The sequence below is a fragment of the Odocoileus virginianus genome, chromosome 12 (assembly GCF_023699985.2).
Source record: "Odocoileus virginianus isolate 20LAN1187 ecotype Illinois chromosome 12, Ovbor_1.2, whole genome shotgun sequence".
Classification (NCBI taxonomy): Eukaryota; Metazoa; Chordata; class Mammalia; order Artiodactyla; family Cervidae; genus Odocoileus; species Odocoileus virginianus.
The window spans coordinates 49,076,126-49,102,219 of record NC_069685.1 but is presented as its reverse complement, the minus strand read 5'-3'; the positions used below and the strand labels follow the sequence as shown (position 1 = coordinate 49,102,219).

Here is a 26,094-nt window from a genome sequence, read left to right as displayed (position 1 = left end):
ATTACAATACTATAAATAGCAAAAAAGGAAAAAGAAAAAAAATCTAATTGTCCATAAATTGAGGATCGATTAAATTATTACAGTGCACCTATAAAATCAAGCTGCAATATACATCACGATTCTATTTCTGTTTTAAAAAAGTGTACGTGCCTTTATATATTGTTGCTGCTGCTGTTTAGTTGCTAAGCCATGTCTGACTCTTTGCGACCCCATGGACTGTAGCCCACCAGGCTCCTTTGTCTGTGGGATCTTCCAGGCAAGAATAACAGAGTGGATTGCCATTTCCTTCAACTGAGGATCTTCCCGACTCAGGGATTAAATCCATGTCTCCTGTGACTCCTATATTACAGGCAGATTCTTTCCTGCTGAGCTATCAGGGAAGCCTTTATATGTAGATATGCTTATATAAAGATGGGAAACACATTGGAAAGGAAAGGATGTTGACTAAACTGATAATGCTGGATCGTGCCATGGGGTGGAATTCAAAAGGTGAGGTGGAGGGAATTCTCACGTGTTTGTTATAAAATTCTCTGAAAATATGAGAATATAGTTAGATGGTTGAGTTCTACTGCTTTGGGTTTATGAAAATTAAAAATTTAAACAGAGGATACTCACAAAAGAGGAAATCCAAAACTCCAAGAAACATATGAAAAAGGACTTAAAATCTTTAGTCACCAGGAAAATGCAAAAGACCTCAATGAACTACCTCCAGATACTCACCAACTGGTTACAGATACTGATACTAGTTATCTGAGATTAAGTATCTGAGCATGTTAACTATTGCAAAGCTTGAAACAGTTCTGTCCAGGAGCCACTTCAAGAACTCTGACCTGGGACCACTTCTTCACCATCTACCCATGGTTATATACACATGAGTGGGAAGATGTCACAATCTGTGGCCACCACCAGCATCTACAACTAGCTGGAAGTTCTGGAATCTCTGTGCCAACCCAGGCTCTCACATAACTTAATGTCTGTAGATGATGTAAAGGGTGTCTGCTTAGAAGTTGGTGTTTCCTTCATAATGTGCAACCTGAACAACCATCCAGGGCATCCCTGCTCTTATACCAGCTCAGAAGCAGATGTTGAGTGCACCTGAGAAGATTACCAAAAATTGTAAGGTCATGAATAGCCTCCATTAAGTACTGGAGATAATTTAAATGTGGAAAACCTGAACTCTCATTCACTGCTGGTGGGACTGTAAAGTTAAAAAAAGAAAAATGTAAACCACCTTAATGGCAGGAATTACTAGAGCTGAGGATAGACATCCACCCCACCTGTGCATACCAGGACACACAGTATCAGTGTTGTCCATATCAATATTGTTGCTAATATTAGAAAAACAGGAAACACCCCCAAATATCCATCAAGAAACAGAATGTGTAAATGGACTGTGACATGTTTACACAGTGGATTATCTCCCAGCAATGAAAATGAAGGAACTACAAACACAGCCTCAACCTGGAAAACTCACAAATAACGCTGAGTGGAGGAAACAAGACACAAAGAATACACATGTTATGACTCCAGTCAGATGAAGTTCAAAACTAGCAAAACACAGCTGCGCTGTCTGGGGAGGCACACAGCGATGGAAAGAACAAAAGGAAAGCAAGAAAATGATGATTATGGGTGAGATGGCGCTTCTTGGGAGAAAAAGAAGGGGCACATGGAGTGGGGCGGTGGGGGGGCGCTTCTGGAGTGCTGGAATGTTCTATTTCTTGAACTGGGTGGTGTTTCATTGGTGGTAATCCCTTTTTAAAAAAAAATATATTTTATTTATTTTATTTGGTTGCATTGGGTCTTAGTAACAGCATGTGGGATCTAGTTTCCTGACCAGGCATCAAACCTGGGCCCCCTCCATTAGGAGCACAGAGTCTTAGCCACTGGACCACCCGGGAAATCCCAGTGATAATCCTTTGAACTGTGTGTGTATCCTGCGCCCTCTCACCTGCATCTGTTAGTACTCTCGAGAGAAGGTCAAATGGAAAGGGCGAAGGAGGGCGGCAAAGGCCTGTGCACCTACCACGCGGTGTAAGTACTTGTGGTCATAGGCGCCGATGGGCTTCCCATCCAGCAGCACCTGGCCCCCCTCCAGGGGGTAGAAGTTCTCCAGGATGTTGACGCACGAGCTTTTCCCACTGCCCGACGGCCCCACAAGTGCAGTCACCTTTCCTGGGGACAGGCTGAAGGACACGTTCTGCAAGGAACACGCAGACATAAGGCAGGGCCGCAGGCTCACTCAGAGGCTCTGGTCTTAGAGGCCCTGGGCACCCTTCCCAGCCTGCCCCACTGCCGCCGCCCCCAGAAGGCTCTCCTTTCTAGGCCTTGACAGCACTTTTATTCTTGTCTCCTTTGCCTGGAATGTTCTTGCTGCAGAGAGCCATTGGCTGGCTCCTGCTCCTTGTTTAGGTCCGAGATCAAAAATCACCTCCCCCGAGAAGCCCTCTTGGACTATTAATACCATCTCTGCAGACCACCCCGATTTACTGCCTTCCTAGCACTTCTGGAATCCTTTTGTTAATGCTCTGCCTTCCCCAGCTAGAGCCCAACTCCAGGAGTGGAGGGACTCTGCTTTTCGCATTCTCGGCTGCACTGCCAGGCCTGGCCTGTAGGAGGTGCGAGAGAGATGGGAGGAGGGACAGGCTGATGGCAGGTAGTGATGGGGGGCCTCGGGCCCTCTCTCACCTGCAGGACTTGGGTGTGGGGCCGAGTGCGGTAGGTGAAGGTCACGTTCTCGAAGTCCACCCGGCCCTCCAGGTGGTCAGGGGCCAAGCTCCCGTCATGCACCATGGTTGGCTGCCGGTCAATGAACTCGAACACCTTCTCAGCGGCCCCTACTCCTTGCATCAGGCCGCTGTAGACAGAGCCCACGGACTGTGGGGGGAGGAGAAACACGTTCCTGACCCACTGACACCCCAATCCTAGGTCCCCCCTCCATGGTGCCAGAGGGATGAAGGGGGTGCAGAGAGAGCAAGAACACAGCAGCAGTTCTGGGGGCGGGGCACGGTCACAGGAGGCCATCGGAGCCCCACTTGCTGGTACAGCAGACCAGCACGATAATGCAAAAACTGAAGAGAGCGATAAAAAATACTGATGCTTTATGTGTTACAGCTAAACCTCACCACTGTCCAGCAGGGTAGGTGTTATCACCCCCTCAGAAGAAGAAATGGAATCGCAGAGAAGCCAGAATGCAGCAGAATAGGAATTAGACCTTCCTCTTTCAGCTGCCACAGAATTTTTAAATTTCAATGATAAAAACGGCCCTAAATTTATACTATACAGTTCCTTGGGTAAAAATATACACAAGTATAAATGTGAATAATGACTTATTTTACTGAGTACATATATATCTTATGAGGTAGCTGCTATCATTAGCTCCTTTGTGGTGATAAGGAAACCGAAGCACAGAGTGCTCAAGTAACTTCCCCCGGGTCACACAGATGGAGAAGTGGCAGAGCCAGGATTCGAACCAAGGCATTCTGGCTCCTGAGTTCAGGCCCTTAGGACCTGTGACTGCGGGTCCTGGTTGATGAAATGGGGGTAATATTACTACCGGTATCATGGTTCCGTGAAGACAGTACTCAGCACATAGGAAGCCCTCAATCCACCACAGCTGTTAACTTCCAGATATAATTACTCATATTAAGATACAAGTGCTGTGTAGACATTGTCCTCTATCCCTCATCCCAGAGGTGGTCCCGGTTATCAGGGTACTATGTCTTTCAAGTCCTTTCTCTGTGCTTTTACAAACACATGCGTGTACATAATTAAATAATTTTGAGATGGAAGAAAACCATGAGATCAGACCATCCCTGACTCAGAGATGAGCTTTTTCACTAATTCTGTATCTTTGGGTTCTCTGAGCACCAGGGCACACAGCTCTGCCTCACTCCTGTGGCTGCTGCCTAGTTTTCGTAGCACAGGTGGACTGTTTCTGACATATGGATATACCGTATTGCCCAACCACTGGTTGACAAGCATTTAACTTTTCACTGTTATAAACCATGCCACACTGGATATCTTTGCCTGCTGCTGTGGATGTTTCTGAAGCATGGCTTCCTTGACGTTGATTCAAATGACACTGCGAGTCTGATCGCAGCTAGGGCAAAGTGCCATCTGCAGAAGACACTAACTCTCCCCTGACCCCCACACCTTTGGGCTTTTATCACTGCAGGACACACAGGCTCTACCTTAGTGCTGGAGGGCTAAGACCAGAGAACTAACACCCTCACTCTGTGCATCCTCTGGAAGTGACTGATGGCAATTTAGGCACAAGCTCCCCAGCTCCCTCATCTCAGGACCTGCTGGTGGGAGAAGCCAAATTAAGACTTAATCTACAAGGACTTCCCTGCTGCTCCAGTGGCCAAGGCTCCATGCTCCCAATGCAGGGGGCCCAGGTTCAATCCCTGGTCCAGGAATTAGATCCTGCATGCCGCAACTAAGACCAGGCACAGCCAAATAAATTTTAAAATAAAATGGAAATACTGTATGTTTGTGTGTGTATGTGTATATGTGTGTGTGTGTGTGTGTGTGTGTGTGTGTGTGTATAAACACATAATCCACTTAAAAAACAAACCCACTCTGTCCTTTTTCCTTAGAGCTACTCTTTAAAGTGGGTTAAAATAAAATCAGAGCATCTGGCCTGGAACTGGGAACCCCTACAAACGTCTTCTTCTGGGAAGTGGGGACCCGGGGAGCACTGAGACCTCGTACAGGTGCTCAGGGGCATCTTCTGAAATTTTCTCTGTTGCTGCTACTCTGCTCCGTAAAGTTCCTGTTAGTGTTAGTCTCCTTGTTGGTACTATCATGTCCTTTAGAAAGAAATGCCACCTCCTGCGGACTCTGGAGCACCCCCATTCAGATCCCTCCCCCTTAACTCTCCCTCCTCCCCAGGACCCCCCGTTCCCCAGCCAGCCCCTCACCTCCATACAATCTCCCAGGACAAACTCATAGATGATGAAGGAGATGAGGTTGCCACTGGTCATCTGCCCCGAGATGACGAGGTGGCCCCCGTAGTAGAGGATGCTGACCTGGACCACAAGCAGTGTGAGCTGGAGGGCAGATGGAAAGCGGAGTCTGACTCACGGCGGGCCTTGGCTCAGATCCACAACCCCATTCCCTCTGTCTCCCCGCCCCACGGGCTGCAGGGGAGGTGAGAGCAGCTGTGAACTCTGCACTCATAGTCATAAACTGCAAGTGCAGCCAGCGGCAGGGACGGCTTCCCACAAGCTGGTGCCCCTCTGTCACTCACGCCCTCCCCGCCCCCACTAGGGACCCTGCAAAGGCCCCCTGCTGGAACAGGCCATGAGCCTGCTTGGGAACAAGGCTTTCTTTGTCAGGCCCTGGCGTGTACACACACACACAGAGTTCCTAAGCGCCTCAGTGAGGCCAAACTGGAGCTATTCGTCTCCTCCTTATTGGGAAGAGCATGGTTCAGAAAGGCTGAGTCCTCTGGCTAAGGTCACACAGCACGCCCAGCCAAGCAGACGAGGTCTGTATTACCAGGAAGGAGGGGCTGTCTGGGGTGTGCTTGCCTCCCGCCTCCTCCAGGGCTGGGGGAGTGTCTGTGAGAGGAGTGGAACCTGCATACCCATGACACAACCCACTCGGGGTCCCCATCTGCCCTCCTTATTTCAAGCCAGCGATGCTGGGCCGGAACTAGACCCACGGCTGGGCCACGGTGCCTCTGCACAAGCAGCAAGAGGCACCCTTGCTGGTGGGCAGACCATCAGGAGACGACTAGCTGGATTTCAGGCCTTTCTCCCCTCTGGCTGGCACTTTTGAGGAGGGGTTACCCTGGGTGGGGGAGGTCCCAGAAGGTCCTTATCCCCTGCTTGCCTGTAGACCACCGGCTCCTTCCTTGCCCTAAATTCCAAACCCTCCTCATGCCTACCCCAGCTCTTCCCCGACATCCCACCCTCGGGTGTGGCCAGCACACAGCGACAGGCCCCACGTGCTCCTTCTCCAGGAGGGGCTGGAACGCATCCCCAGGGAGTGAGCCGGACGCTCTAGGACCTGCTGGGAAGCCGCCCAGGTCGGATCCCCAGGCGGCCTCGGGGTGACTTCCCACCTTGGCAGGGGTGTCTCCCCAACAGGGAAAAGAAAGTTCCTGCCCGGCCACCCCACACCCAGGTGAGAGGTAAGAGGGTGTGTCCTGGGGGGACATTCACAGAAGTCTACATTTCTTTCCAGAAAGATCCTCTGAGGACAAGCAGAAAGTCAGGACCAAGTCAAGGGTCACACCAGCATGCAGGGACCTGGGTTAATGTCCTGACCAAGGGGTCCCCCATCTTTGTGTCAGACCTGCCCAGGCTGGGGGCACGTACCCCACTGCCCCAGACGTAGTACATGTAGGCTGCGGCCTCCTTCCTGTTCAGCTTGTACACTTGCTGCAGCTTCCGCGAGTACACCTCCGCCTCCTCCTCCTCGTTGGCAAAGCTCCGCACTGTCTTCATGGCGCTGATGGTCTCCTCGGCTGTGCTGCTGGCTCTGGCCAGAGCACTCTGGACCTCTTTGGAGAGCCTCTATGGGCGGGAGTGGGGACAGAGGAGGAGACCTCAAAACAGACAGGCTCACCCTCTGCCCGAGCCCCAGGTCTCGGGGTTTTCTGTCTTTAGTTGGTGTCAGATCTATGCAGGGAGTTCCAGGGACAAGGGGATGAGACCTAGCTGCCCTTCCTCTCCCATCTCCTAGAATCAGCTAGAAGCATGATTTGCTGAGCTCAGACAACAGACCCCAGCTGGGCTTTGGGGGTGAGCTCCTGAGGCTCTATCTCCTGAGGGATGGGGTGCTGATCATGAAGTTATCTCTAGTATTCAGCGGAAGTTAGGCATGACCATACATAATCTTCTCAGAAAATGAGTCTTGATACCTGATCCTGAGCTGGCATAAGAGCAGGGATGCTCTGGATGGTTGTTCAGGTTGTATACTGCACAAGCAACACTCCCTATTAAGGAGGCACCATTTACATCCAGCAATATACACTAAATTATGTGAGAGACTAAAAGTTGGCACAGAGATTCCAGAACTCTTAGCCGAGTTCTAGATGGTGGTGGAGGCCACGAGCTATGAAATCTGCCCACATCGTGTGATTATAACTGGGGATGGATGGCTGAGAAGTGGTTCCAAGTACATGACCACCGGACTGCTGCCCACAGAGTTCTGGAAGCAGTCCCTGGGCCTTGCTATTCAGGCTTTGTGATAGTTACCACACTCAGAACTTCACACCAGCCAGGAAGGCTGCCCAGGAGGCCCCTACATTGGCATATCTCATGACCTGCAAGTCATGCCCAGGCCATCGGAAGCACACACTGTACTCAGGCTCAGGCACCTTGGGAGGAGCCACACTGCCTTGAGTCATGTCTGGCTGTGGACAATGTGTGTGGCTTGTGGTGATGACTCAATGATGGTATCCTACACATGGGGTACAGGTATGAGACCTAAATAGGGCTTGCTTGAGGCCTCACCCCTGAACTTGAAGGTGGAGCCTGAGGTATGCACAGAGGCAGGGCTGATGTGATGCAGGGCGCTCCAGGGCTTCCTGGCCCCTCCCAGGGGCTGGCAGGAAGGCAGGAAGGGTGGGGTGGAAGGGAAACTGCTCCGACTCCAACTCATATATTTACTTTCTCTCCTCAGGAACGAAAACAGCGAGGCCAGTGATCCAGAGCTGGTGGGGAGAGGGCCCTCCTGGGTGATTGGGCTCTGCAAGAGGGTGACACAGTGGGCTGTGGGGAATGGATTCATTTAGGTGCTGGCCTCAGGTCACGGGCACTAAGGGTCCTGACCAAGTGGGGAGCTCAGGGTCCAAGCACCCTGGTCAGGAGTGCCCCTGTCCCCCTCAGGCCTGGATCACTGGGGAAGAGGCTGCCTGTACCTGCCTGCACCCAGCCTGGGTCCCTGAGGGCTCAGAGGCACCCACCACTGTGGGAAGCAGAAGGAAGGTGAGGCAGGGGCCTAGCTTACAGGCTGATCCTTCTGACAGAGGCAGCGCTGGAGGCAGCCGGAGGCAACTGCTGCTTGCCCGTCACTGCATCGTGGGTGAGGGCCTCGATCATGGGGGCCTGAGCGCCTCCACCCCCGGCCCCAACCTTGAACATACACTCTATAGAAAGAGAGCAAACTTTGCACTCAGAGTGAAACCCAAACTTCCCACAAAGGCCTATACCATCTAACCCCTCCCCCACCACCTCCCGGCTCTCTCCTCACTCCTGGTTCTGGCCTCACCAGCCTTCCTGCGGTCCTCAAACAGGTCAGTCACATTCCCACCTCAGGGCCTTTGCACTGGCTTTGCCCTCTGCTTGGAACGAGCTTCCCCAATATGTCCACCTCTTTACTCAAAGGCCACCTTCTCAGAAAGACCAATTTAAAATTGCAGCCTGGGACCTCCTTGGGGGTCCAGTGGTTAAGGATCCACCCGCCAATGCAGGGGACAGAGGTTCCATCCGTCGTCCAGGAAGATCCCACATGTCTTGGGGCAGCTAAGCCAGTGCACCTCAATTGCTGAGCCTGCACTCCAGGGCCCGTGCCCTGCAACAAGAGCAGCCACCGCAACGAGCAGCCCGTCCACAACTAGAAAGCAGTCCCTGCTCACTGCAGTAAGAGGAAGCCCAAGCGCAGCAATGACGATGCAGCACAGCCAAAAACAAAATAAATAAAAATGTTTAAAAAGGATAGCAAAAGAAAGACACTTAACTTTAAAAATAAAATAAAACTGCAACCAACCCCAATGCTCTCTATTTCATTTATCTCCTTATCTCCTCCAACTTTCATTATATTGTATCTCTAGTCATTAAGTTGTGTCCGACCCTTATGACCCCATGGACTGCAGGGGGCAGCCTGCCAGGCTGCTCTGTCCATGGGATTCTCCAGGCAAGAATACTAGAGTGGGTTGCCATTTCCTTCTCCAGGGGATCTTCCCGACCCAGGAATTGAACCCGGGTCTCCTGCATTGCAGGCAGATTCTTTACCAACTGAGCTATGACTGTATTATATATTTCCATCATTATTATTGTTTCTATTTATTGGCTGGCTCTCCTATTAGAATATAAGCTCCCTGGGGACAAGGGTCCTGTCTGATTGATGTATCCCAGTGCCTGGGACTTAGTAGGTGCTTAATAAATATTTATTGAATGACTGAACGAATGAATGACTGAATGCAAACTCAGTTTTAAGACAAGTCCCTCACTAGCCCTCAGTGGCCCTCTGAGCCCATCCTAAGGGATCATTTGAGAGTTGCTGGTGGGGAGACCCCAGTGGGGATCAGGCGGGGCCTACCTTGTAGTACTTGCCATAGATGTCGGACACCATCATGATGATGGGGAACCCCATGAAGGTGACCAACGAGAGTTGCCACGAGAGGCTGAACATGAAGACCACCACACCTGTGACCTTAACCGTGTTCCGCAGGAAGATGTTGATGTTCTGGGAGACCAAGTCGCTGACCATGGTGGTGTCCGAGGTGAGGCGGGAGATGAGGTCCCCTGGAACACAGGCCTCTCAGCTCCCTCTGCAGTAACAGGGCCACTGAGGGCGGGGGCGGGGGACCCTTGGGGAACTTGGACCTTCCCCGTCTTCTGGGCTGGGTTGCAGGGGGGACAGGGTGAGTCAACAGCCTGAGGGCTGCTCAGAGTCCAGCCCTTGTCACCAGCATCTGGTTTCAGCTTCAGCATCTCCCAGAGCACAGAGGAGGCAGCTGAGGCTCAGAGAGGGGGAGTCTTGCTCAGCACCACACAGCATGTCCGTGACTGAGCCAGAGCCGAACCCGTGGTCCCTCCCTGTCACTGGCAGAGGGGTCACTCCCCTCTTCAGCCTCATGGTAATAACAGTCTGAGCTATGGAAGAGAGAGGACCAGACCAACCCTTACTGGTGGCTGGATACTGGGCTCAGACCTTGACAACCCTCGTGGGGCATCTCCTGTAATTGTTCTCATCTTATGGAGGAGAAAACAGAGGCTCAGGGAGGTGAAGTCAGGAATGGGGCCTGCACCCAAGCTGAGCTGCCTCAGAGACTGGGTCTCAGCCTCCCTGTTCTGTCCTGTACCCCTGCCCTGCTCACCCCCACGGGCCGGAGGAGTCCTGGCCCATGTGCTTCCCGCAAGTTAGTGGGAGGTGAGGCCCTGGTTGCTTCAGGGACAGGATGGCCTGGCCAGGGTCCTAGAGTGGCCATAGCTCACAGCAAAACCTCGGACCAGCTCCCCAGGGCTCGGGGGGGGGGCTGGAGGCCCACGCCAGCCACCAGGGGCATCCCCACCCTGAACTGGATGGCAGGGAGAGCCAGCAGGACTGAAAGCACTGATTCACCCATTTAAATCCTCAACGTGGGGCAGGCCCACCTGGCTGGGCCCAGCCCCAGGTCACCCAAGGCCCCTGGGAAGACCAACCTGTGCGATTCTCGTCAAAGAAGCTTGTCTCCTGAGACACCAGCGAGCGGAAGAGACGGTTACGGAGACGAATGTTCAGTCTGGCAAATATGAGGGTAAAAATGCCGCCCCGAATACCTGCGGCAAATGAGCTAATTGCAGATAAGAGATGTTATGTATAGCACGACGTCCTTCCGGCAACTGACCCCCGCCCCCCCCACTGCTCCCTCCCCAGTGCTGGCAGGCCAGGGCCTTCACAGGGGCGAGGGACCCCAACCTTGAGCCCACTCTCTGGGGCTGACACTGCTGGGGGGTCACCCTGTTCCCAAAAGGAGCCCCCAACGTGAGGGCACAGGGGGACTTCTTTTACTGCGGGCGAGGAGCCCAGTTCCACCCGTCGGGCCTCTCGCCTTTCCAGAACAGCACAGACAAAGCTGGCCCTTGTTTCCTGCTTGGAAAATAGCTGGGGGTGGGGTGGTGCCGAAAGGGGAACCCCGAGGACTGAAGTTATTTTTAGGGACAGGAGGGGTGTGGCTCTAGGGTGGGGCTCAACCGAATGGGCAGAACTAAGCCAGTAGCTGGGTTGTTGGTTACCATGGGAACCAACTGAGGGACAGGCCTTCACCGCCCACCCCCAGGGGCATTTCTTGGGCCTTCCTGGCGCCTTCCCCTCTCAGGAGCTACCCCATTCCCGCCCCCAACTGCAGGCCTGGTGGGTGGGGCAGGCAGGGGGTCGCTACCTGCCAATGGCCAGCACACACAGGACGATGACAGCCGTGCTGAACTGCTCCATGCTTTTCTGGATGACGATGCCGTCGATGGCCCGGCCAGTGTAGTAGGGAAGGAAGGTCTCTCCTGCCGGAGACAGGGCAGGCTCAGGGGGGCGTCTGCAGCCAGGAGGGGGCTCTGGAAGCCCCCAGACTACCCACACTGCTTATTCCACTCGTGGGGTTTTCTCTCTCTGCAAACTCCTGCTTATTAGCCAGGCAGGGGTGGGGAGGGGGCCCCCTCTTTTCAGAGATCAGGAACACATTAAATGTGTTATTTAGTCTATACTGACTGGGTCCTGTTATCATGAATCATGGCTCCCAGACATGGAGAACACAGAGCCACGGGGCTGCCGGGTGATAGTTCATCCCCTCTGCAAGAGGACTCAGAAGGTGACCCTGTTATCATCTATCTTACAGATGAAGAAAGTGGAGCCAAAAAGATGAGCTGAGGCTCACCCAGTCACACCACCGATTGGTGGCAGGCAGCCACCAAAGTTCACTTCTTTCTTCTCTCTGCCGGAGGGTTCAGAGTCCAAAGTCTAGAAGCTCAGAAGATGTTGATGTTCTGCTTCTGAGCAATGCTAGAACTGCTACCCCGCCCCTCTTGGTGGGGCACTTTACAGCTTGCCAGATAATTTCTTACCCATGTGTCTCACTGTGTCTTCACATCAATCCTGGGTGTGGTAGGGGGAAAGGGGCATCTGGCAGAGATGTCATCCCCATTTCACTAAGGTGGAATGGGGCACTCAGAGAGGCTGAGTAACTTGCTTGGCATCACACAGCAATTAAGAGGACGGCAGGACTCAAACCCAAACCAGCTTCCAGTCTGGGGGCTCATTCCTTGTGCCTTCCCTCCCAATAACTTGGAATGAATGGCCCGCTCTCATGGAAATGATGGACATGAAATGGGAGGTGGTCAGACCAGGCTGTGTCCAGTTTTCACTGCAGCTCTTCCAGCAGCCACAGCCTGGGTCAGCACCAGGCATGGAGGAGGTGCACAATAAAAGTCAATCCATGCACCCTGTGCAGGTCTGGTGGGTCCCTCCCCAGTCAGCTCTGCACAACTGGCTCAGCCAAGACAGTGAGGCCTTCCATGGGGTTCTGGCGCCCTCTGTTGGTCTTGGCACAGGAACCACAGGGAGGCTACAAAGCTGGCCTTCATCTCCCCTGCCCTTGGCCAGATGGGGTCTCCAGCCAGAAGTTCTGCCTCAGCTGCATCTCTGCCTCAGTTTACCTATGGGGAAGTAAAGGGCCTGAGGAGCTCCAGCAGAATTTTTGGTCCAACAAGCACCAGTGATGATATTAACCACCATAGACGTTCATGGAGCCCTTGCTGGGTGGGAGGCTGAACTAATAAGCAGGTAGGCAAATTCTTTTGTTGAATCTGCCCAAGAACCAGGTGAAACTCTCCAGTCTGCCAGCAAATCTTGCGGCTCTACCTTGAAAATATTTTCAGAATTTGCTGCTTCTCCCTCTTGCTGACCCACCCAGCTTTGTCAACATCCTTTGGATGGTCTCAACAAAGTCTTGGTTCTCCTTGCTGCCACCTTTGTCCCCATCAATCTGTTCTCCACTCCCAGCAGACAGCAGGAGCCTGTGAAACCCAAATCAGATCGTCTCATCCTGGATCAAAATCCTCACAGTGGCTGACACCCCCTGCACGACTGGCCCTGGTGCTGAGCTACTATCTTCTACTCTCCCTCAACTCTCTCTGCTTTTCCTTCAATAATCAGGCAGCTTTCTGCCTCAGGACCTTTGCACAGGCTGTTCCCTCTGCCTGGACCACTGTTACCCCAGATAGCGACTCATTCATCTCTTTCAAGTCTCAAATGCCTCCCAATAATCCTATAAGTGTAGTATTATCATTCTCCCCATTTTACAGATGAGGAAACTGGGGCTCAGAAAGGTTAAGTCATTTGCCCAAGGTTATTGTAGTTAGGTTGCCATGAAATCCATATTAAAGAATCACAATGGGAGATACTCAACACTAAAATTAATCTTTTTTTTTTTTTTTTTTACTATAATGGGCAGCTTTTCTTTTAGATTATAAGGTTTCAGAAAAATCTGGGCCCTCCTGGATGCTTACGGATTGAAAACTAATTGTTAATCATAGTGTGCACACGTGTGTGCTCAGTCGCTCAGTTGTGTCCAACTCTTTGTAACCCCATGGACTGTAACCTGCCAGGCTCTCCTGTCCATAGAATTCTCCAAGCAAGAATACTGGACTGGGTTGCCATTCCCTTCTCCAGGGGATCCTCTCGCCTCAGGAAGTGAACATGCATCTTGTGCATTGGCAGGCAGGTTCTTTACCACTGCACCACCTGGGAAACCCAATAGCCATAGTATTTAACTTTTATGAAGTACCTGGTTTTGCCAGGCACTGTGCTTCACCTCATTTAATTTTTACAATAACCTGGGACTTACCCGGTGGTTCAGTGGTTAGGACTCTGCACTTCCACTGCAGGGGATACAAGTTCAATCCCCGGTCAGGGAACTAAGATGCCCTGCGGTGCAGCCAAAAAAAAAAAAAATTCACAAAACCCTGACAAAGCCCTAATTACAAGATGAGACACTGAGGTTTGGCCACTGTTAGTAAACTCGACTACAATTATCTGAGACTTCCCTGGTTGTCCAGTGGTTAAAAATCTACACTTCTGATGCAGAGGGTGCAGCTTTGATCCCTTGTCAGGAAACTAAGATCCCACATGCTACATGGGATGGCCAAAAAAAAATAAAATAATGAAAATAAATAAATAAATAAAATAATGAGTAAAGTTGTGGGCCTGATCTCAAGTTGAAGCCCTTGACCTCAACATAACCCTACAGGCTGTGGCACAATCTGCTTGGCTGTATTTTAGGACATCTGTATTCCCTAAGCACACAACAGCTGACAATAGCACCCTGGCAGGTGGGGGAATAAAGGCCGTGGGGGAGACAACTGCCAACATGGGCAGGATGGTCATTCACTCATTCACTCATCCATCTATTCAGTGAGTCTCATTCTATGCCAGGTACTGGGGGTCCTGAAGGTGTCAGACCTGACCTCTGACCCCAAGGGGCTCCAAGCCTGCTAGGGGAGGCAGCAGAGTAGACGCAGGACTCGCTTGTCACCAAAGCTGTGGCTAAGAACCAGGGTCAATAGAATCCCAGTAGGCTGCTCACAAGCAGACCGCTGACCTCATAGTGTAAGGAGCACCAGCAGTCTGGTTAAATGAAAAGGGGTCATCTCAATACTCATGGCCACTAAAACTTATTGGGAGCTTTCTATGTGCCAGGAGCTGTCCAAGGCATCCTACGTGTATGAGCTCACTAAACCTCACAACTGCTGAGATGCTTGTTTTACAGACGAGAAGATGTGCCTAAAATCACACAGCGGTCACGGGGCCGGAACTGAGAGGACAGAGGGCAGCTGGTACGTGGAAATGGGCTCTAAGGCTCGCCAGTCCTCTCTGAGATCACTGTGGCTTTGTGGCTGCTCCCAGACTGTCCCTCTGTGAGTTAAATATGTAACGACTCACAGGAGCAAACATCCGGGTACTTACCGTATGTAGCAAACTCTGTACCTCTCCTCCTCTCAGTCCTTTTTGTTTGTTTGTTTGGCTGTGCCTTGTGGCATGTGGGATCTTGGTTCCCTGATCAGGGATCGAACCCATGACTCTTGCATTGGAAGCTCAGTCTTAGCCACTGGATCACCAGGGACATCCCTCTCCTCTCTGTCTTTATTCCAACTTTACAACATCTTGGAACAAGGATGCTAGCAATTCCTATTTCACATAAGAAGGATGTGAAGCTATGGAAGGTTGGATCACCCGCCCATGGTCACAAAGCCAGGCCTGGAGCAAGAATGGAATTGGTACCTGGGGCTTGTTGCCCCCAGAACCCATAGAGTTTCCACCCTGTGATGTCATCTCTCCACTGTGTTTCTGAAGTGGTACTTTCAAACTATTTGGACCAGATGCAGAGTAGCAGATACAATTTATATCACCAACCAGGACACACACAGGTGTTTCATGCAACTTAAGGATAGTATCATGCAACTTAAGCTCATCACAGACTACATAACCTGATGGCTCTATTCTGCTTCATTATAAAAAATGCTTTGAACCCAGAAATGCCACTTATCTGTAGGATAACTTCTTTAGATATACCCACATTTATAGGAAATGTGTATTAAAAAAAAGAAAAAAAAGACTCAAAACAACCTAAGAGTCCAACAACAGATTGACTAAATAATCTATGGTACAGTCACACCGTGGAGTATTATGCAGTCAAAAACAAAATGAGGAACTAACTGGGAAAATTCTAGGATATATTATTGTTGTTATTGTTTTATATGGCTGCACTGCATAGCAAGATCAAACAAGTCAGTTCTAAAGGAAATAAACTCTGAATATTCATTGGAAGGACTGATGCTGAAGCTGAAGCTCCAATACTTTGGCCACTTGATGCAAAGAACAGACTCACTGGAAAAGACCCTGATGCTGAGAAACACAGCTAAAAGGAGAAGGGGGTGCAGAGGATGAGATATTGGATGGCATCACTGACTCAGTGGACATGAATTTGAGCAAGCTCTGGGAGATAGTGGAGGACAGAGCCTGGCATTCCATGGGATTGCAAAGAGTCAAGACACAAACTTCAGCTGAACAACAACAACAGTGCAGCATGTGGGATCTTAGCTCCCCTATCAGGGATTGAACCCATGCCCCTTGCATTGGAAGCTCAGAATCTTAACCACTGGACCACCAGGAAAGTCCCCAGGATATATTAAGTGAGAAAAGCAAGACGTAGACTAGAGTGCAGAAGGTGGGGGGAGAGAGACGTGCACTCCTTTGCTTACAGCTGGGTAAAGAAACACTGGAGGCATATGTAAGAAATGAATAAAAGTGGTTTCCTGCCCACTTGGAAGTTGCTGGAACCATTTCCTGTAGTTAGGCCTGGGCAGGGGGATTTAGGGTTGTCAGGGGCAGAATTAGGGTGAAACTCTCAATGTTTACCTTTGTGTTTTAACATGATGTTTGAACCATGGGAGGAAGATATTAAAACTGGAGAGGATGGGGCTTCCCTGGTGGCTCAGTGGTAAAGAATCCGCCTGCCAATGCAGGAGATGCGGGTTAGATACCTGCTCCAGGAAGATCCCACATGCCGCGGAGCAGCTAAGCCCGTGCGCCACAACTACTGAGCCTGTGCTCTAGAGCCCAGGAGCCACAACTACTGAAGCACGCGCCCTAGAACCTGTTTTCCGCAACAAGGGAAGCCAGCGCAGTGAGAACCCTGCGCGCCGCAACCAGAGTAGCCCCCACTTGCCACAACTAGAGAAAAGCCGGCACAGCAACAAAGACCCAGCACAGCCAGAAATAAATGAGTAAGTAAAAATTTTAAAAGTTGTATAAAATTAAAAAAAAAAAACTTGAGAGGAAAGAAGAGTTGGTCACACCCCCCCTAACACATTCCCTGGGTGCCCACAAGGCCCCGCGGGCCGGCACTTACCCAGAGCCGCCACGATGAGGAAGAAGGAGGCCGCCACGAGGAAGGCGATGTCGGGCTTGGTGTAGGACAGCAGCTTCTGCAGCGTGGCCCCGGACGCCTGCTCGGGCGCGGGCCGGTCCTCCCCAGGGAAGCCCTCGCCCTCACCCTCGCCCTCGGCCCCGGCACCCCGCCCAAGGGCCTTGGCGTCTGGCTGCACCGTGGACAGCAGCCACCAGAGCAGGAAGGAGGCAGCGAGTGAAACGTAGGTCCACACGAAGAGGGCCCAAAACCACGGGTCCCGGACTGGCTTGCGTACCTCGGAGAAGAGCAGCAGCTTCACCATGGTGTAGATGCCCCCAAAGAGGCACACGAGGGCGATGACCGTCCACGAGGCCCGCAGCCTCCGGGGCCCCAGGGTGCTGTTCTTGGCCACGCCGATGGTGGCCCCCAGCAGCAGGCAGCTGCGGTACAGGCAGGCTGCCCAGAGGTCCAGCACCGAGTCAAAGATGTTGAAGTGGCGGATGTCCTCCAGCAGGCTGCGGTCCAGGTGGCTAAGGATGTAGATGGCCGTGGTCATGCCGACGTCCAAACTCATGAAGGCCAGGGTCACCACCACTGCCTTCCACAGCTGCATCCTGCTGGCCAGGGGTGGGCAGGCACCGAGGGGCAGGCTCTAGCTCATGGGGGCAAGGCCATTGTCTGTGGGGCGAGGCCAGACCTGTAGGGAACAGTGGGGTGAGGGGTGAGGGCATGTTGCTTGCTGGCTGTGTGACCTTGAGGAAGTCACTTGATATCTCTGAGCCTCAGATTCTTCATCGATAAAATGACAGTGACAAATTACACAGGGGTAGGGTGAAGGTTCCACTCATTCAGGGAATATTTATTGGGTACCCCCTGTGGGCCAGACTCTGTTCTTTGTGCTAAGGATTTTAAAAATTATTTATTTAGCTGCATCGGGTCTTAGTTGCAGCATGCAGGATTTTTAGTTGCAGCATTGAAGCTCTTAGTTGGGGCATGTGGGTTGGGTTCCCCAACCAGGGATTGAACCTGGGCCCCCTGCACTGGGAGCGCTAAGTTTTAGCCACTGGACCACCAGGGAAGTCCTTGTGCTGGGGATTTAACTGTGAACCAAAGTAACAAAGATCCCTGCTCTTGAGGAGATGGGACATTCATGTCAGAGACAGACAATAAGTAGAATAAGTAAGTGATACAGTGTGTTAAGAGACAGGGCTTGGGGGGAAGAGTTGGGTGTAAGGGATGTGAGGGCAATTTTAAATGGGGGTACAGGGAAGACTTTGCTGTGAAGGTAACACTTGAATAAGACTGAAAGAGGTGAGGGAGTCTGCCATGTGCATACCTGGGGGAAAAGCATTTTGGACAGGTGGAACAGACATGGCGAGAGCCCTAAGGTAGGAATGTGTTGATGTGCTTGAGGGAGACAAGGAGACCTGAGGGTCTCTGATGCCCCATCTGCAGAATGGGCAAAGCTCCAGTCCCCAAAGGAGGAGAGAGGCATGGAGCAACAGGAAGGGTGGTTGTGCGGAGCAACTGGGAACGGGGCAGTGGGTGGGGGGCAGCCTGAGAGACCCTTTCCCTCACAGCTCCAAGGCTCAGACCAAGGTGACTGACTGGATGTTCTGGAATGCCAGAAACCTCACATGACTCCAGGAGGCCAGTGTTTCCACATTCCCATTTACAGCTGGGGGAACTGAGGCACAGAGAGGCAAAAGCACGTGGCTCATGTCACTCTGGTAACAAAGGCCTGAGCTGGGACTCATGTGTGTGAAGGGCCCCAGCACCTGACCCACAACCTCAGAACTGCATTCTTGACACAACAGCAGGTGTCCAGTTACTATGAGCAAACAATGACAAGGCACAGCGCTTCCGAGCAGTCCTGCCCTTCATGTGAGCCATGTGCTTTTTTTTCATTTATTTTTATTAGTTGGAGGCTAATTACAATATTGTAGTGGTTTTTGCCATACATTGACATGAATCAGCCACAATGGAATACTACTCAGCCATAAAAAAATGAAATAATGCCATTTGCAGGAATGTGGATGGACCTAGAGACTACCACACTAAGTGAAGTGAATCAGAAAGAGAAAGACAAATACCACATGATATCACTTATATGTGGAATCTAAAATATGACACAAATATTAATGAAACAGAAACACTCATAGACAAAGAGAACAGACTTGTGGTTACCAAAGGGGAGAGGGGGAGGGGAGGGATAAATTAGGAGTTTGGATAAATTAGGATAAACATAGCAGATACTATATATAAAATAAACAACCAGGACCTGCTGTATAGCAGAGGGAACTATGTTCAATATCTTGCAATAAGCCATAATGGAAAAGAATATGAAAAAGACTATATATATAACTGAATCACTCTGCTGTACAACAGAAACAAATACAACATTGCACATCAACTATACTTCAATTTAAAAATACATATATATATGTATATATATACACACACACACAAACACACACACATTCATCAAGTGCAAACACAGAGCCTTCATCAAAGGAGAACAGAGCCTATGCCAGAGGCGGCTCCGCCAAGAGAACTGAGGACAGTGACAACACTGACAAGGACAGCAGCGAGAGTAATAACAGCAGACACTGATGTTACTGTGCGCCTGGCACTGTTTTGAGTGGTTTACATGCAGTCATCCCCCACAAGAATCTTATGAGGTATGTTTCACTGTTATCCCCATTTTACAGCGAGAAAACTGAGGCACACAGAGGTTAAGTGACCTGCTCCAGGTCACCCAGCTAGGAGGAAGTAGCAGAGCTGGGATGTGAACCCAGGCCTTTGAGTTCTAAAATCTGGGCTCTCAACTCTGAAGCTGTGATTCTTCAAACCAGCCTCTCGGGGCCGGGGGGCTGTGGTGCAGTAGGCAAGACTTTTAACGATGCTCAGAAGGGTATGAGCTGCAGAGGCGACACAGAGGCGTGATGGTCCCCAAGCCTGAGGGGCTCTGTCACCACAGTTCTTCTAGGAAGACTCAAGTCCGTCCTAGAGAAGACGGTTGCCCTGTCAGCAGCTGACTCTTCCAGGGAAGCCTGGGCTGAGGGGAATCCAGGGCAGGGGAGTGGGTGGAGGTAGGGATGGGGGAACAGACAACCCCCTGCGCAGGCCCTTGTTCCACCCCTGGGAGGGCTGCCGGCTTAGGCTCCTGTCTGCTGCAATGCAGAGGCCTCAGGGAGCCAGCAAGTGGGTGAGCGTGAGACAGAGCCTGGGGAGGGATGCTCTTGGCCTGGGGCCTCTGCGGGCCTGCCGGCTGCCCAGGCACTGCCAGCCACCTTGGCTGCAGCTCACCTCGGGGTGGTACGAGGAGTCCCTTTAGCCCTCAGGAAGGAGCTGGCATTCAGAAGTGGGAGAGAAGGCAGACCTGCCAGAGACCAGCACGGGGTGGGGGTTGGCAGGACCACGGGCTGAACTGGCTCTCCCCACGCCTACTCCCAGTCACAGGGGAATCCCTTCCCGACACCCTCCGCTTCAGGTAAAGCCAACCCATTTCATGGCCAGGCACCCACCTGGGAGCCCAGCTGTCTATCTTCCTCACCGGCATAAACAAAGTTTCGCACTCCAGCATCACAGGCTATTTGAATCACAGTTTACAGATGGGGAAACCGAGGCCCAGAAAGGGAGGGAGAGAGGCTGGTCTGAGGTTAGCCAGTGAGCGGGGGCAGGGCAGCCACAGCACCAGGGTGCCCAGCTCTCAAGTGCTGAGTCCTCCTACTCCAGGATCTGATGGAGCAGAATCCAACTAGGGTCAGGTTACAGCCCTCAGTGGGGACAGGACGACTCTTGTTATTTTTAAAGTTACTGAGCAGCAGAATGAAGGGGATGCGACCATCAGCCCATATTGGGAGGAGGGGAGGATGGGGACCAGTGGGATGCTTGGAGCCACGTCCATGCTCTCCATCTGCCTGACGTGGGTTTGGCCAGGTGAAGCTGGAGGGCAAATTGTGGGCACATGAGTGATGTGTGCCCCAAGGGACAAGGACAGGGTGGTGGCCAGAGGTCAGGGCACGCTGTGCCCAGGGCCTGATGTGCCCAGGAAGACAGGGTCAACTCGCCTTGACCCCGAGAGCTAAGGAATGCCATAGGATTAGCAAATGACCCCACCCTCACTGAGAGTCCTGTCAAAGGCTTTTCTTTCACATAGAAGAAATGGTGGTTGAGGCATCACCAGCTATCAGATGCACAAAAGGAAAGTCTGAAACAGCCAGGAGACAATAAATAGCAATTATTATTACAAGGGTGACAGCTACTGTTTACATTTACGGAGTATTGTTAAGTGTTTGACAATGAGCTAAGTGCCTGCCACCTCCCTTCCTGATTATTCACTGCTACTCATGAAGGGTCTCTCAGTTATCATTCCCATTTTACAGGTAGGCAAATAAAGGCTTGGAGACATCAAATGACCTGCAGAGAATAGGTGAAACCCACTTCACTCTCTGGGACCCAGGCTATGCAGGGCTCCCAAGAAAGCGTCATGAAGGACCTGGAGGGGCCCATCCAGCTCAGTTCACCCCCAAATTCTGAGGGGAACTTTTCACCCCCCAGTGGTATCGCCCAGCTGACTGGGGCTGGTGCTGTGGGATGGTGTCACTGTGGAGTCTCCAGATGCAGGGCCAGGACTTCTTCCACCCTGACTCCCACCTTTGCTGAGCCCCCCAGCCCACACTGGGCCCTTGGCGACTTGTTTCAGATGACCCACAGCGCTAGGTGAGGCGAACTGGGGAGCTACGGTGGCTTTCCTGCCAGCCTCCTTTGGTCACCTGGCACCTGCCCGCCTGAAGCAAGGGAATGGAGGCCAGCCAATATCCAGGGGGCGGGGCAGTGGGCGGGGAATCCTGTCAGACCAGATGAAAGCTATTTTAATTAACCTCAGGTCTGGGGAGGAGCACCCTGCTTTAACAGAGACTTAGAAACAAGGCAGAGACCCTTGGGAACCCACAGGCTTAACTGCCAGGATGGAGGCAAAGAAGGCTCAACCCACTGGCCAGCCAGGGTGAGTGGGGGGAAGGGGTTGGCCAAGGTCGGCAGGCTCAGGCCTGCCCCCAGGTTTCTGATATAGCCAGGCTCTCAGGATCTGTGAGCACGGCCCGCTGGAGGGTGCAGGGAGCCCTCGGAAGACCTGCCAGTCGGATCCTGAGGGAACAGTCATCCCAGGATCCACCCCCAAAAAGCACCCCCACCACTTTCCAAGAGCTGGCGGCATCTGAAAGGTTAAAAAAAAAAAAAAAATTGCAACCTCCCTGCGGCGTGGAAAGGATGCTGCAGGGATGGGGGGCTGGGACCCGCGACTGCGGGCTCTGGGGTACCAAGACGGGGGCCAGGAAGGCTCGCAGGAGGCTCCCACTTTCTACCGAGATGCCTTTACTCCACCCCCGCGGCAGGGAGAGCCAAGTGGCCCCCCGCCTCTGCCCGGCGTAGCACCTCGACCTGAGAAAGATCTGGGTCGGAGGTCCCGAGCGCCGCACTCTTACCTGTTCCCTTACCTGGCACCAGGTGGGCCGTGGGGAGGGGGAACAGCGGGCTGGGGTCCTCAGGGGCGCCGGTTCCGCGCGGCTCATTGGAGACTGCGCCCGGCGCTGCGCTCGCTCCGCCCCTCCCTCCTCCCGCCGCTCCTCCGGTCCTCCCGCCCCCGGCTGCGCCGCAGCAAGGTCGGAACGAACCGGGCGGGGCGGGCACCCAGGCCCGCTTATGGGAGGGGAGGGGCCTCCTGCTGGGCGGGGCCTCTGTGGGGGCGTGGTCAGGATTACCCCGCCCACCCGCGGCGAGCCCCGCCCCCATCCGCAAGGCCAAGGCCCTTCCGCTGGGGCTCTAGCCCTTAGAGGCCTCAGGCCCATTCTGAGCAGGAGGAAATGGCCACACCTGATGCGGGGGGCCTGCTCTTTAATCTGCCTTTTGCTCCAGAGGGACAACCTTGCCAGCCCCGGAGGATGGAGGTTATGATCCTCATTCATTCAACCAATATTTGGTGAAAGGCACTATGTGCTGTGCCCTCTTTTAAGTGTTAAGAGATGCTGCGGAGGACAAAACAAGATCCTTGCCCTTCTGGGGCTGACATTCTAGTGAGAGAGGCGATACACATAATGAATAAACAAATTATACTTGTTGGAAGGGAATACATTTCGTGGAGAAAAATAGAGCAGGGTGGTGGGAAGTGGGAGAGAGTAGGGAACCTACATGTCTTCCGTGATCTCTGGGGTCTAGGTACTCGATGCTGGGTGTGAAAAAAGAGAAAACTCCCATTCTCTGTGGGGTGGGAAAAATCAACAAGTAAATACGGTAAGATAATCTAGGGTAGTGCCAGGTTATTACTTATTTCCTGTAAATAAAACTGGGTGAGGCAATGGAAAGTGCCATGGGTCTGCTTAATTGGGAAGGGCTTCCCGAGGAAGGTGAAAGGGGAGGAAGAGGGAGCCATGGAGAGATCAGGAGGGGATGTATTCTAGGTGAAAGGAACTCCCAGTGGAAAGGCTCTGAGGTGGGAACTCATCTGGCATTTGAGGAACAGAAGAGGGATCCGTTTATGGGCAGGAGAGTAGGTCAAGCCCAGAGGGGTTGGGGGGGGGCAAGATATGCCCCTGTCTCTATCCAGCCTTCAGTCAGAGATTGAAAACACTCCCTGAATTTAAAACAGCCTCTGTTTCTCACATGGGACAGCTTCTTTCAAGGGGATCTGGCCAAGTGCAGAATTGTAAATGCACTTCTTTTTTTTGACCCAGTAGGAAGTTCTTCTATACATAGACTTGTGGAGGGAGCAGAAGATACTAGTTTGCAGATAGTTACTGGAGGAGCAAAAGTCTGGTGGGAACTCGCCAAATAATTACAGAGCATGCTCAACAGAATACCCTGTAGCGGGGGCGGGGGGGGGGGGGGGACTATGTATCAATCTATACACAAAAGTTAAGAAAGGTATGAAATGACCTCCTGAATGTGTTGAGTAAAAACAAGGGATAGAATCAAGCTGAAGTATGATACTGTTTGTGCAAAAACAAAAGCAAATATATAATTGTACCAGAAGAGAAGCTCCTGGATGGATTATCCAAAAGCTAGAGTGACTCAGAGCTGGGATCAGATTCAGGCTCTCTCATTTCTGCTGTGTGAGAATAGCCAACATCATATTGAAGGAGCAAAACAAAGTCATTGTGCTGACACTACCTGACTTCAGGACTTACTCTAAAGCTGCCATAATCAGGACAGTGTGTTGTTGACAAGAGACAAATAGATCAATGGGACAGTACAGGGAGCCCAGAAATAGACCCATATAAATATAGTCAACTGATCTCCCACAAAGGAGGAAAGGCAACACAGTGGAACAAAGACAGTCTTTTCAGCAAACAGCGCTGAAACAACTGGACATCCATGTGCCAAAAAAAAAAAAAAAAAATCTTGTCACAAATCTTACATCTTTCACAAAAGTTAACTCAAAATGGCTCACAGATCTAAATGTAAAACACAAAACTATCAAACTCCTAGAAGATAATGTAGGAGGAAATCTCTATTTTGGGGGGATAGAGATGATTTTTTTAGATATAACATCAAAGGCATGATCCATGAAAGAAAGAACTGATAAGCTAGACTTCATTAAAATTAAAAAAATTCTGGAACTTCCCTGGTGGTCCAGTGGCTAAGACTCCACACTCCCAATGCAGGGGGCCTGGGGTTCAATCCTTGGTCTGGGAACTAGATCCCATGTATGGGAACCAAGAGCCTGCATAGTCAAATTTTTAAAAAAAATTAAAACTTTCACTCTGAGAAAGATATTGTTCAAGGAATGAGAAGACAAGCCACATATTGGGAGAAAATGTTATATATATCTATATATATCTATATATCTGATAAAGGATTGTTATCCAAAACATACAAAGATCTCTTCAAATTCAACAATAAGAACACAAATAATCTGAAAAACAGGGAAGAGATCTGAACAGACACTTCACAAATGAAAAATACAGATGGAAAATAAACATATGAAAAGACAGTCAATGTAATTTTCATTAGAAAATTGCAAATTGAAACGAGGTACCACTACATACCTAATAGAATGGCCCGAATCCAAAACACTGACAACACCGAATGCTGATGAAGATGCGGAGGGACAGGAACCCTCTTTCATCGCTGGGGGGAACGCAAAATGGCACAGTTACTTTGGAAGAGAGTTTGGTGGCTTCTTACAAAATCAAATATACTCCTACCATATGATCCCGCAATCACACTCCCCAAACGAGTTGAAAATCTATGTCCACACAGAAACCTGCACAAAGATGTTTAGGGTATCTTTATTCATAATTGCCAAAACTTGGAAGCAACCAAGATGTCTTTCAGGAGGTGAACGGGTAAAATGGTAATCCAGACAATGGAATAGTACTCAGTGCTAAAAAAATATATGAATTATCAAGCCATGAAAAGTGGGTAGAAACATAGATGCATGTTACTAAGGGAGACGGTTTCCCAGGTGGCGCTAGTGGTAAAGAGTTGCCTGCCAATGCAGGAGACATAAGTGATGCGAGTTTGATCCCTGGGTCTGGAAGATCCTCTGGAGGAGGACATGGCAACCCACTCCAGTATTCTTGCCCGGAGAATCCCACGGATGGGGGAGACTGGTGAGATTCAATCCATGGGGTTGCAAGGAATCAGATATGACTGAAGTGACTTAGCACTCATGCACACAAGGAAGACAATCTGAAAAGACTAAATACTGGATGATTTCAACTATAGCATATCCTGCAAAAGATAAACTATGGAGGAACTTCCCTGGCAGTCTAGTTGTTAAAACTCCGCACTTCCACTGTAGGGGGCACGGGTTTGATCCCTGGTGGGGAACTGCGATCCTGCATGCCTTGTGGTGAAGAAAAAAAAAACCTATGGAGACAGTAAAAGGATCAGTGGTTGCCAGGGGTCAAGAGAGGATGGGGAAGACTTCCCTGGTGGCACAGTAGATTAGAATCTGCCTGCCAGTGCAGGGGACACGGGTTTGATCCCTGGTCCAGGAAGACTTCCACATGTTGCGAGAATAACTAAACAAGTACACCGTGACTACTGAAGCTTTCGTGCTTGCTCTAGGACCTTTGTGCTGCCATTACTGAAGCCCGAGAGCCTGTGCTCCACAACAGGAGAGGCTGCCGCCATGAGAAGCCTGCTACAACATACAGTAGCCCCTGCTCACCACAACTAGAAAAAGCCTGAACAGCAACCTAGCGCAGCCAAAAAAATAAATAAGAAATTTAAAATAACAGTAATTTTAAAAAAGAGAGGAAGAGGGGATGAACGAACGGGCCAGAGCATAGACCATTTTTAGGGCATTGAAACGATTCCATATGACACCATATAGTGGATATGTGGCCCTATACATTGTCAAAAAGAGACATAGAATATGCAACTCCAAGAGTGAACCCTAATGTAAATGAAGTACTTTGGGTGGTAATGACATGCCAATGTGACAATCGATTGTAACAAATGTACCACCC

The 26,094-nt window shown here is 51.0% G+C and overlaps 1 protein-coding gene across 3 annotated transcripts in view; it reads right to left on the bottom strand.

Moving 5' to 3' along the window:
• ABCB9 (ATP binding cassette subfamily B member 9) overlaps window positions 1–26,094 on the bottom strand; it is a 36,294-nt gene that overhangs the window by 5,765 nt on the left and 4,435 nt on the right. The window contains exons 2-10 of one of the 3 annotated variants that reach the window (XM_020889809.2): window positions 24,664–24,745; window positions 16,616–17,312; window positions 11,099–11,213; window positions 10,380–10,510; window positions 9,274–9,479; window positions 6,327–6,524; window positions 4,923–5,051; window positions 2,686–2,874; window positions 2,024–2,197 (exon numbers count right to left, since the gene is read on the bottom strand). In XM_020889809.2, the coding sequence (XP_020745468.2) occupies window positions 2,024–2,197; window positions 2,686–2,874; window positions 4,923–5,051; window positions 6,327–6,524; window positions 9,274–9,479; window positions 10,380–10,510; window positions 11,099–11,213; window positions 16,616–17,228 (1,755 nt within the window). In that variant the 5' untranslated portion in view covers window positions 17,229–17,312; window positions 24,664–24,745. Of the gene's footprint in view, window positions 1–2,023; window positions 2,198–2,685; window positions 2,875–4,922; window positions 5,052–6,326; window positions 6,525–9,273; window positions 9,480–10,379; window positions 10,511–11,098; window positions 11,214–16,615; window positions 17,313–22,104; window positions 22,293–24,663; window positions 24,746–26,094 lie in introns of those variants that run through there. The other 2 variants (XM_020889812.2, XM_020889813.2) reach the window with 2 other exon arrangements.